Source organism: Ictalurus punctatus, chromosome 13 (assembly GCF_001660625.3).
Source record: "Ictalurus punctatus breed USDA103 chromosome 13, Coco_2.0, whole genome shotgun sequence".
Lineage (NCBI taxonomy): Eukaryota > Metazoa > Chordata > Actinopteri > Siluriformes > Ictaluridae > Ictalurus > Ictalurus punctatus.
In genome coordinates, this window is record NC_030428.2 from 15,187,425 (window position 1) to 15,200,768 (window position 13,344).

Consider the following 13,344-nt stretch of genomic DNA (forward strand, 5'->3'; position numbering starts at 1 on the left):
GTTGCTGTGAACCCACAGCATGCGTTTAGGAGCTCTCAATGCAAGTGCAACAGGCCAGCCTTAGGCTGCAAAAAAATAAATCCATCAGAGAGATAGCAAGAACATTAGGAGTGGCCAAATCAACTGTTTGGTACATTCGGAGAAAAAAAAGAACGAACTGGTGAGCTTTGCAACACAAAAAGGCCTGAATGTCCATGGAAGACAACTGGTGGATAATCGTAGGATCCTTTCCGTATTAAAGAAAAACCCCTTCACAACATCCAGCCAAGTGAAGAACACTCTGCAGGAGGTAGGCATATCATTACCCAAGTCTACCATAAAGAGAAGACTTCATGAGAGCAAATACAGAGGGTTCACCACAAGGTGCAAACCATTCATAAGCCTCAAGAATAGAAAGGCCAGAATAGACTTTGCCAAAAATCATCTTAAAAAAAAAAAAAAAGGCCGGCCCAGTTCTGGAAAAGCATTCTTTTGAGTAGATGAGACTAAGATCGACCTGTACCAGAATGATGGGAAGAAAAAAATATGGAGAAGGCTTGGAACGGCTCATGATCCGAAGCATACCACATCATCTGTAAAACACGGTGGAGGCAGTGTGATGGCATGGGCATGCATAGCTTCCAATGGCACTGGCTCAACTAGTGTATATTGATGATGTGACAGAAGATAGAAGCAGCCGGATGAATTCTGAAGTGTATTGGAATATATTGTCTGCTGAGATTGAGCCAAATTGAGTCAAGTTAATTGGACAGAGCTTCACTTTACAGATGGACAATGACACAACATACTGCGAAAGCAACCCAGGAGTTTTTTAAAGCAAAGAAGTGGAATATTCTGGGTCAGTCATCTGATCCCAACCCGATTGAGCATGCATTTCACTTGCTGAAGACAAAACTTAAGGCAGAAAGTCCCACGGACATACAACTGAAGACAGCTGCAGTAAAGGCCTGGCAAAGCATCACAAAGGAGGAAATCCAGCGTTTGGTGATGTCCATGGGTTCCAGACTTAGAGCAGACATTGCCTGCAAAGGATTCTCCACAAAGTATTAAAAACGAGCATTTTATTTGTAATTACGTTAATCTGTCCAATTACATTTGAGCCCCTGAAATAATTAAACTGTGTATAAAAATGGTTGCAGTTCCTAAATGTTTCATATGATATTTTTGTTCAACCCCTTGAATTAAAGCTGAAAGTCTGCAGTTCAACTGCATCTCAGTTGTTTCATTTCAAATCCATTGTGGTGGCATACAGAGCCAAAATTATGAAAATAGTGTCACTGTCCAAATATTTGCAGACCTAACTGTATAAATATGACAGTAGTAGTAGCAGTAGAGAACACAAGAATGATTGGGAACAGCTAACAATCTTTATTAAAACACAAACAAAGCATTAGGTGATATACACATCAGTGTTTTTAATGTCATGTTTGCCTTCATCTAATATTAAAGCATGCAGTGTGTGTGGTCTAACTGATTTTACATTGCTTTTTGTCACAACACTTGAATTGTCATTCAACAGCATTGGAGGACTGTATCACGAAAAAACATGACAAACGACATTGTCAGAAAGATGAGGCTTGCGTCCGAATCCCAGCGGTAGAGTGCAGCAATGCGCCACTGTTCTTTCGTACGATTTGCCCAGTGACCACACAGTACGTGTGGTGTTCTTTTGATACAGCTGGAATTCTCTGTCACTCTGCCAGGTGCTAATGTTCTCAACAAACCTTCAACAGGACACTGAATGTTTGGTGGTCACTCTTTTTCAAACTCGTTTCGGTGGTGTGTTTCCTGTGTGATAACAGTCACTACTAAAAGTAGTTATGTTTACACAAGGCACAATGTATGTAAAACAGATATTATCACACTTGTATCATTTGGAGAAAAAAAAAAAAGATCACTTGCATAAACAGAAATATCTTTGGAAGAGTATTGTGTGGAAACAGATTTTTTTTTTTTTTTTTAATAAAGAAAGAAATGCCCAAGATGCTCTGCCAACATTGCAGCAAGCAAAGTTTCACTTCTGCTTTCCAAAAGCTCATTAAACGGATGTGAACTGTATCAGCGGTAAGCAGAATTCCTTTATATTTTGTTTAGTAAAGGGTTTTCATCTCAGTCAAGGCAAAACAAACACTTGCTTTTACTGATAAGTCATTGATCAGACAGCCTCTCTTTCTTCTTATTAGGTGATTGCATCAGTGCACCAGGGAGGGAAGAATGTTTGAAATTCATCTTAATTCTGTGATATTTTCATGGCTGGTAGACATGGTGAAATATGCCAGGTTAAGAGATCCTGTCCCTGCTGATGATGCCAGTGGGACATTGCATAAACCCAGCTGCCAGGCTATTTTTAGTTCCTCCTGATAAGGCACTATGAAACTCATAAAGCTTGAGGACCTTCAGAGAATTCATAAGCCACATTTAATGTCTTCCTCCATCAGGGTTATCTTGGCAATAGCACTGGTACTCTCACTGCGCATTACTAATATGCCTGTGCATATCAAACAGTTTTAGAGGAATAACTATTTAAGAAAAAAGCCATAACAAAGTTTTATGTGACTAATATAGTACTATTCATTAATCAAACAATACTGCAATTGTTCTGCAATTTACGCATTCAATAATACGGTCTTTATGTTCCATGAACCAATTATACCAGTGCACTGTAGTCATGTTGTCTAATGAATCTTAGAAACTGAGAAATGTTTGGAAGCAATGCAGATATGCAGGAACACATTCAGCATGCCCTCTCATCATCACCTCATCACATAGATACATAGTGCTTGGGTGTAGGTTTCTGGTTAGCAGGAGTTGGAAAAACAGTCATATCTTCCATGTGTTGGAAGCAAGCAAATGAAATAAAAACACGTGTAGACCTTAGTGTTGACTCTGGCAAGATGATGAGAGTCTTCTAACAGAAGTCTATTTTAAGTACTGCGCAAAAATATAAAGTGAAAATATCTTAAATACAATTGAATTTATCTAGAATTCTTGATATTTCAATAAATATACTTATTAAGACTATCTCTTGATATATTTTTTCTACTTTAAAGATCAAAGCAAGCCAAGTTATCTGCCAACAGAGCAAGCATGAACTGAGAAAACAAAAGTATCTTAATATTATTAATATATAATACTTTTGTATTTTAATATATACACTATATGGCCAAATGTTTGTGGACACCTGACCATCATACATCAACCCTGCTGCCACAAATTTAGAAGAACACAACTGTATAGAATGTCTTTGTATGCTGTAGCATTACAATTTCCCTTCACTGGAATTAAGGAGCCAAAGCCATTTACAGCATGACAATATCCCTGCGCAAAGTGACGGCCATGAAGACATGGTTTGCCAAGGTTGGAGTGGAAGAGCTCGAGTGTCCTGCACAGAGCCCTGACCTCAACCCCACTGAACACTTTTGGGATGAACTGGAATGCCAACTGCACCCCAGGTCCACTCGCCTGACCTCACTCATTCAGCTCTTGCGGCTGAATGGACAAATCCACACGGCCGTGCTCCAAAATCTAGTGGAAAGCCTTCCCAGAAGAGTGGAGGTTATTATAACAGCAAAGGGGACTAAATCTGGAATGGGATGTTCAACAAGCATATATGGGTGTGTTGGTCAGGTGTCCACAAATTTTTGGCTATAGAGTGTATACAAGATGAAAACATTCCAAGATAGTTGGACAGTGACATTTCTTCTTACAGCTGAATATCACACGTATGTGTTTGCACTATTAGTGTTAGGCTTCACCATCACGAGCCCAGATAAAGGTTCCTGCCAAACAAATGATTACTAATAACAAGATGGGATGATGCCAGAGATGTGCTGATGATGCTGGCAATGCTAAATCAGGGCCATATTCCACTCAATCTTTCTAGAGCAGCTTTAAATGTACAGTGGGGCTCAGGGGGGGTACTAAAAATACTAATGCATTTTTAAAGCATCCAATTCCATTATGATAAATAGTACACAGCTGTAGGCTCAAATAAAAATAAAGTTTCTTTTAAAAGCCACTTCAAAACAGCAGGCCTTTACAGCTGATCGCACCTTTTTGCAGTACAAGAAATAGTCTCATGGCCTGTGGGGAGGAATGAAAAATGCTTAGTTTTTATATCTCACATCTGCTATTTGCTGTAACCTGCCTTACCTAGAAACTTTACAACAATTCCATTAGTCTGATCATTGTGTCTATGCGAATGTTTAATATACATAGCAATAAAATTAATACTCATACTACGTTCTACTTTTAATTGGGAATTAAATTTCACAATGTTTTGTGAGTTTGTGTATTTTTTTAGACATTATATATATATATATATATATATATATATATATATATATATATATATATATATATATATATATATATATATATATATTATAGACTGGACATTGCATTCAGTGGTGTTTTATTGGAAGTCTCCATTAATTTTTAATCAAATGTAGATGATTAAATATTATCTGACTTGATTTTCAGTCAGAGAAGTCAGTAATAAAAAATCCACAAAAGTAATGCAAATGATTTGGTGAGACTGCCTGTATTTAGCAACAACAAATAATGATAGGGTATTCATTTACATCTGGACAATTTATTGCACACTCATAAATGTGACCACCTTATACATTAAATGAGGCGCTTGTACATTAATGACAAATCTAGATATATGGATCTAGGCAGGAAAATCTACTGAATAAAACAGGACCAGACCTATTAGTGACTCAATAAATAAATCACTGAGCCTCCATTTCAGTATTAGGCAGACCGGCATATTGAAATATTACATTATTATATTCAATGAGAAAAGAAGCAGCTCACGTTAGATGGTATATAAGGTGCAAACACGAAGCACTGAATCACAGCTCCTTTCATATGCTCACGTGCTGAAAACTCTCCATCAGCTGTACATGGTACTGAATAAATACTGTACAGTTTGATATGGCTGTTTAATATAAACAATTTCATTTCGTACAATTTGCACATTCCTGTATTATGCTGTAAAGTCAATTGTTGCACATTCCTATGTACAATATGACAAATGATGGACTGGTGAAAAATGGCTCTAAAAATATAAACCAAAAAAAGTTCATGCAGTGTCTATGTTCACAACAAATCCAAATTTCTCTTCTCACAGTCATGTATGTAGGGTAAACGTTAAAAAACATCTATTGGCTCTTCATTTCCTGTTTATAGTCTAATAATGGCACATACCAGTGGATGAACTGGTGGTGTTTGTTTGTGCGCAGTCAGACTCGTGTATATATACTATAGATGTGAGGATTTGGGGAATTTATAGCATTTTATTTTGGTTTATTTATAACATTTTAAGTATGGTTGTTGTAAGTAGCCAAACTGTATAGCACACTTGGTATGTTTCTGTTTATTGTCTAATAATGACCCATAAATTAGAAACGAACTTTTATGGTGTTTATTGGTGCCCAGTTGCATTTAAATACAGACTAAAGTTGGTAATCGCTGTGTGCGTTTGGGAATCTCATTATAGGTTACAGAACTGCATTATAGGTTATGGACATGTGTAAATACCTAATAACATTTTAGCATTATAGAAGTGTTCATACTGTGTAGAAAACACAATGAGTGTTTTTGTATTCTTTAGATTCTCCTCACTGTAAGTATGGTCGTTCTAAGAGTCCTATTAATTTTGGTGTGTGTGTGTGTGTGTGTGTGTGGGTGTGTGTGTTTGTTGATTTCATTTATAGGCTAATAATGACCGCAAATAACTTTTTGTTCCCTTTTTTACATTCAGAATTGAAACTGTACGGGAAATAAATCCGGATTACAAGGTCAGAGCTGAGACTCGGTGTGGTCTCTGCTGCTGCGGTCCAGGCTGCAGTTGCTGTCCCGCGTGCCGTTGCAGTCGGTCCATGGTGCGAGCGCGCGACTCTCCACAGCGCAGCGCGACAGCTCGCACGAGCTCGCGGTCAGTCCGAGATCAGCGCGCCTCGGCCAGCACGGCATGAGCAGCCTGCGGAAAGCCTTCCTGAAGTCCGGGCTGCGGCAGTAGATGAGTGGGTTGAACGCCGAGTTGGCGTAACCGAGCCAGTTGAAAAAGACGAAGAGCTCCTTGTCCACAGCCTCGGCGCAGAACCCGCGCACAACGTTGACCAGGAAGAAGGGCAGCCAGCACAGAGTGAAAGTTCCCATGATGATGCCGAGCGTCTTAAGCGCTTTCTGCTCCTTCATGGCCACAATCCCGGACGGTCGCTTTCGGTTCAGCTTGCACGCCGAGACGCCGTGGTTGTTATAAAATCTCCCTTCGCACTTGTCTATTTTCTGGAGCTGCTTCTTGGCTTCCCGGTACACGCGGGCGTAAACGAACACCATAACCACCAGAGGAATGTAGAAGGATATAACTGAAGAGGCGACAGCGTAAGCCCGGTTAGTGATGAAGTCGCAGCACTCCGGGTCGTCATAGCACTCCGTCTCGTCCTTGTCGCGCGACCAGTGTAGCAGGATCGGCGGAAATGAGACGAGAGCCGACACGGCCCACACGGCGCACACCACCCCTTTGGCTCTCGACTTGGTCAAAAGGCTTTGGTAACGAAATGGCCACGTGATGGCAATGTACCTGTCTATGGCGATCACGCAGAGGGTCTCGATGCTGGCCGTGACGCAGAGGACGTCCACCGAGATCCATATCTCGCAGAAGTACGAGCCGTAAAGCCACGCGCCCCGGAGCTCCAGAGTTGCGCCAAACGGCACCACCAACAAGCCCATGATCAGATCCGCGCACGCTAAAGACACAATAAACACATTGGTCAGCGTCTGCAACCTCTGATTCCGCGCTATAGCCACAATGACCAGTATATTCCCCACTACAGTGATGATCACAATCAGAGACATGACTATCCCCATAGCTATGACCCACTGCTCCGAGAAACCGCTGTCCGGACCGTTAAGATCCACTCGCCCCCGTTTGGTGTCGTTGGTATAGTTCGTGGACGGTAACCCGTCCCCCATGGTGTGTCTGTGAGGAAACTTGATTTCCAAATGTAAGTTATCCAAACTTCGGCTCCTCGGTGGCGCGCCGCCACGCCACGGCTCCAAACGCGCCGCGCTCCATCTCGCTCTTGCTTCCAGTCCCAGTCAGAGCAACTGGAGCGCTCGCTAAGACAAACAGAGCAGTGACGTCACTGCGGTTATCAACCAATCGCACATGCTGCCCAAATTGCGGATCCCATTCCGAGCGCTCGACCTCCTGAAAGAACGCTCCCTTAGACACGTCTACTGTAATGCACAGCCATGGAAACGCATTTTACGCACCACTTAAGCATACAGTAGACTAAAACTACCGTGATTCTAATATCAGGACTAGTCTTAACGTCACTTTTGTGTCTAACAATGGGATCTGTAAGGTCACCTCTTGTGTGGAAAAGCCGTGCGTCGTATTCCGTAGACTGTGAGAATCAATATCATAGCAAAGAAAGAAAGAAAGAAAGAAAATACTCTCGGTTCTTCTTCTTCTGCCTCTTCTTATTCTTATTATTATTTCAAAAAGATATTAAAATAATGTCTTCATCTTCAGTAGCCTTTTATCTCCAGTAGATGATGAGCCAATCCTGGGAGCTATTTCCTGCGATGGAACGCAGGAAATTAAAAATAATAATCACTCTAATTACACAAGCATAGAAAAATGAAAAGCTTTTTTTTCAGTTTGCATACTAATTAAACACTACGTCTAATAGCTTCTTATTCTACACACTTTTATATTTAAAAGTTAAATCTTTATAACCCTTAAAGGTTCTTTAAATGTGCCTCTGGGAGGATTCTTAAAGTTCCCACAGAGGGCATCCTACAACTGATTGTTTCCCTCTCAGACAAGACTCTTTAAGGAAACTAAAAACACTCCATTATCAAAAGCCTGGAAGAATCCTTGTAAAGGTGAGTCGAGTTGAATAAAGAATATAAGGCTCATAAAACATGCTGCTAGATGCTATATATATATATATATATATATATATATATATATATATATATATATATATATATATATATATATATAAAACCCTACCATACACATGTGGATACTTTGTTGTGACCAACATTAATGAAATCTAAACCAAAACATTAAAACCATGTCAAATGTTACAAGAGATTGTTAAACTAAAAGTCTTTATGAGAACTACATTTATAAACATGCTTTCATAGGAAATTCTAAAATAATAAATGCACAGCACTAACATTGCAAATCAATTCTAAACCTACAAAGTACAAAGATGACAAAAGCAAAACAATGCATATTTCCTGTACTTCACATCATTCAAAGAGACACTTCAAAAAAGCATTCCTCCTTCAGGACATACAGGACAAAAGACCAAGCTTTACCCAACCTCACAGGTCTGATAAAGCTCATCTGTGTGAAGTTGAAAACAATTTTAGGCATGCTTCCTTTATCTGCTTTTATCAGGAGCTGACATTGTACCACTGGCTGCAATAAAATATTCGGTACTTACTGGCAATGTGTGATCACAATGTAATGACGACATATTAAAAAGCTAATTAAAATCTAATCAAACTGACACACTAATCAATGGTTCCTGCACACTGAAGCAAACCTGAAATTGGCATAGCAACATGGAGGGAAACACATTACAGGAGGGCGAGACAGAACGAAGCAATTATTGTGCTTTTGTACAGATAGGGTGCAGCCCTTCAAACTTCACAATGCCTGATTCAGTTAAGTATAATTTCCACCATGCCCTAGTACTTTCCCAAGATAAATCACCACTACCCCAGCTATAAAAAGAGCTTGCAGCAGGCCGCTTACTTTCTTTATGGAACTTAAACAGCCCGACGGGAGATGTTTTTCCAGCAGCGGGAAGCTGTTACTGTAGATAAGATCATAATTGCAGCTCCTTATAGCAGGGGTGCAAGCCAGATTGGGCTGGCAGTGCAGCCATGGATAATGTCTCACTCACATCTGCATTCCAGCACTGAGCCCCAGTAGTGTTAGTCTGGGACCCACATACAACCTGAACTCCCATATAAACTATAAACGCTGTGCCAGCAACTCTTGCCACACTATACAATGTGTCTGAGCAGTTAATCCAGGAAAACATATTTCTAAAGAAAAAAAATAGTGGTTGGTTATTCAAAATCTGATAGATTATACAATATAATGAAGTAATATGTGTGTCTGAGGCTTGCTTTGGCAAAACCTCACTGATTGTGTACGGATTACATCATTGATCCATGTGATAAAGTCCTGGGATTCCTGAGAGTAAAATGGCTTTATTGTTTCTTTATCAGTCTTGCTGTCTGAATTCACGCTGTACTGCAGGATGTGTATATCGTTGTGTAAGTGCTTCAGAGTCTGACTAACGAGCTGTAACTTATGAAACTCCAGGTGTTATTTAGGAGTGAGAGATGAATCACTGTGAAAGACTAAGACATGTACATTTGGAAAGTGTACACTGAAACCTATAGGCTCTTTGTCACACTTAAATTTATGCTGACCAGGAACTTTTACTGCTGTGTGTGAAAGAGAATAAATCAGAATATTGTTGAAGCAGGGTTGATGGCACTGTGCTGTGTCTGGTGGGTGACTCAGGGCTGGCACTGGTATGGAGGACACGGCAAAGACCATTAGTACTTAACAACTTCCGGTTTCAGGAACATTAAGGGACTGAACATGGGAAATGAGGCAAAGTTATGCAATAACTGGGAGAAAGACTATGACTGAAACTCCTCCCTCCTATCTAATATAATCCCTACCACTGCAACTCTCTGTAATGAGTTTCTACTCCCTGTCTTGTCGCTGATTTCATGAATCCTACATGTGGATCTCCATTTTTAACTGCAAAGCTGCTCATAACTCTGGCCAAACATCACTGAATTACATTTATTCCTGAATACATAATTCATTCATTCATCTTTAGTAACTGCTTTATCTTGGTCTGGGTCACGATGGATCTGGCACCTACATGGCATGAGGTTGGAGAATACATGGCAAGGGATCTGAGACCATTCGTCAATACATAATCTCTCCAGATCCTTCAAAGCTGGTGGACTCTTCTCTTCAGTTCACCCCACAGGTTTTCTATGGGCTGGTCATGGCAGGACATTGATTTTGTGGTCAGTAAACCATTTTTGTGTTGATTTCTACCTCTCTGTGTGTGCCAAAACCACCTCTGGTGTTTATTGCCAAAAAGCTCTATTTTGGTTTCATCTGACCATAGAACCCGATCCCATGTGAAGTTCCAGTAGTGTCTGGCAAACTGAAGACCCTTGAGTTTGTTTTTGGATGAGAGTAGAGGTTTTTTCTTGAAAACCTTCCAAACAACTTGTGGTGATGTAGGTGACTTCAGATTGTAGTTTTGGAGACTTTCTGACCCCAAGACGCAAATAAGTTCTGCAATTCTCCAGCTGTGACCCTTGGAGATTTTTTGGCCACTTGAACCATCCTCATTATAGACAATATAGACACACGTCCAATTCCAGGTTGATTCATAACATTTCCAGTGACTGGAACTTCTTAATTATTGCCCTGATTGTGTAAATGGGCATTTTCAAGCTTTGTGCTATATTCTTATAGCCACTTCCCATTTTGTGAAGCTCAACAACCTTTTGCTTCACATCACAGCTATATTCCTTTTTAAGTAATTTGGCTTATTACCTGTTACCTCATATTTATACCCCTATGAAACAGGAAGTCATGGTTGAACAGTTTCCTGTTCCTACTAAAAAATTTTTAAATACCAATGGGAATATACTTGGCAAATATATTTTTCTCATATGAATTCATAGGGGTGCCAATAACTGTGGCACACATATTTATATATTTAACAAAGATATTTTTTATAAACCCGTTTTGTGTTTGCAATTGTTTGATATCCATGAGAGCAGAGTATTTTTGTGAATTTTTTTTTAAACAAAAGATCAAAAGGTTCAACAATAAAGACAAATTTTCACAGTCATCTTTGCTCATATTTACCAATGGTGCCAATATTAGTGGCACTCTCGTGGGCACTCTCAACGGTCTGCGGCTACGCTGCCCCATATGTAACAATACCCATGACCCTGTCGCTCGTTCACTGCTTATGGTTCCTTTGGTCCTTCCAAGTTCCTTTTAACCACTGTATACTGGGAACACCCTACAAGACCTGCCGTTTTGGCCACCCCGATTCAGCCCTTGTCAAAGTCACTCAGATCCTTACACTTGCTCATTTTTCCTGCTTCCAACACATCAACTTCGAGAACTGACTGTTCACGTGCTGCCTCATTTATCCCAGCCCTCAACAGGTGGCACTGTAATGAGATAATCAATGTTATTCCTGTTGCCTGTCTGTGGATTTAATGTTATGGCTGATCAGTATATATAAACGTCTTAAATTTCTACCTGGATCTCATTACCTTAAGGTTCACGTCATTAAATTTCACAAACGACCAAACGTTTGCAGAATAAAAAGCATGATTTTGATTTTCCTCTTCACTGCTTTCAAATAGACTGCTCCCGCTCATTTCATTATTTATCTGTTTTCTCTCATTCCCAGCTACAATCAGTTCTTATCACTGTGAATAATTGAATAAATAATGCTTTTAGACATCCAGGACTGAGGTTGAATATATAATATTTGAAGGGAAGCTTCAGTGCTACTTTCTATGGCACCAAGAACTTTGTGACCAATCCATATACTGTATATACACCCTATTGAATAATTAATCAATTCTGGAGTAAGAACTAAGTAAGTATTTACAAGCGGTGATGGTTCACAATCCTTGCATTTTCCTAGAATGCCACATGACCTTATTACAAACATATCATATGAGAGATACATTCCATGTGATCGATTTTATACTATAGATAATTTTATCTTGTAATTAAAATCACAAGAGATGGCACATGGCACACGAGAGAAGGCTCAAATAACACCCTAACCTATAACATCAGAAAACATGTCTGTTTTCACACACATATACATTAGACAAATTTACACTCACAGTTACTCCAAGGTTTAGAGCTCTTACTTCACACATCATGTAGCTCAGTTAATGGAAGAAGTCATAATCATTATCCTCACAATTCAATCCAGTTAATGTACATGCTGTACACTGGAAATCACTTCACACACACTATAACTGAGTCGCCCCTCTTGCCATGACAGTACATCTCAGAATTGCAGTTGCTAAGTGATTAGTGGATGGCTGGCTGAGTTTTGCAGCACATTAGTAGATTTAAGGTCCGGCCTGCAGGACAGTGTGAAGACGACTGCAAGAAGCTGCAAGAGACACACAGCAATAATGCAGGATTAGACCATGCATAGAAGACACATGGGGATGCTGTCAGAGTCACCAGACTCTGTGATTTAAGTGATGAAAAAACCCCACACACGCTCTGTATAATATATATATATATATATATATATATATATATATATATATATATATATATATACACATATCAACATGATGAAATCAACAAAGCTTAGCATGCAAGGTTATCTTTATGTGCTTAGCTTTAAAGGTCTTTCTTTTTTCTAAATCTAACTCCTCACAGATTGCCTGTAAAGTAATCCTAAAAATGTGATGCATTTATTCCTCATGTTCTACAGGTTGTTGCTGTGTTGTTTTTTTTTAACCATATGGTGCCTTTGAGCCACATTATCAGATGAATACACTCATGGAGTACTTTATTAGGAACGCCACTTCTATACTGGGTAGGGCCTCCCTTTGCTCTCAAAATAACTTCAATTCTTCATAGCATGGATTCTACATGATTTGGAAAAATTCCTTTGAGATTCTGGTCCACGTTGACATGATTGCATCATGCAATTCCTGCATATTTTATCATGCAGTGAATCTCCTGTTCTACCACATCCCAAAGGTGCTTTATTGGATTCAGATCCAGTGACTGGGAAGGTCATTGAAGAACACTGAACTCACTGTCATGTTCATGAAACCAGTTTGAGATGACATTTGCTTTGTGACATAGTGCATAATCATGCTGGATGGAGACGTAGGATGGGTAGAAGATGGGCAAATTGTGGCAATAAAGGGATGCACATGGTCAGCAACTGATAAAAATAGGCTGTAGCATTCACATGATTGATTGGTATTAACGGGCCCAAAGTGTGCAAAGGAAACCACACCATTACACCACCTCCACCAGCCTGGACTGTTGACACAAGGCAGATTGGATCCATGGATTCATAATGTTGGTGCCAAATTCTGACCCTACCATCTGTGTGACTCAGCAGAACTCAAGGTTCATCAGATCAGGTTAAGTTTTTCTAGTCTTCAGCTGTCCAGCTTTGGTAAGCCTGAGCCCACTGCAGCCTCAGCTTTCTGGCTGAGAGAAGTCCAACCCAGCATGGTCTTCTG

At 39.9% G+C, this 13,344-nt stretch overlaps 1 protein-coding gene across 2 annotated transcripts; it reads right to left on the reverse strand.

Moving 5' to 3' along the window:
- Positions 1-4,487: 4,487 nt before the first annotated feature.
- adrb1 (adrenoceptor beta 1) lies at positions 4,488-7,353 on the reverse strand. Of its 2 annotated transcripts, XM_017482646.3 has the most exons (2): positions 6,918-7,353; positions 4,488-6,758 (listed from the first exon to the last, which is right to left on the reverse strand). In XM_017482646.3, the coding sequence occupies exons 1-2, from the start codon at positions 6,982-6,984 to the stop codon at positions 5,809-5,811; spliced, it is 1,017 nt and encodes a 338-aa protein (XP_017338135.1). In that variant the 5' UTR covers positions 6,985-7,353; the 3' UTR covers positions 4,488-5,808. The 2 variants fall into 2 exon arrangements, with proteins under 2 accessions (XP_017338135.1, XP_017338134.1); XM_017482645.3 differs by having other exon boundaries at positions 4,489-7,350.
- Between the last annotated feature and the right edge of the window lie 5,991 nt (positions 7,354-13,344).

Coding starts and splice junctions, on each gene's coding strand:
- adrb1 (XM_017482645.3), bottom strand. CDS start 6,984: ATGGGGGACGGGTTACCGTCCACGAACTATACCAACGACACCAAACGG.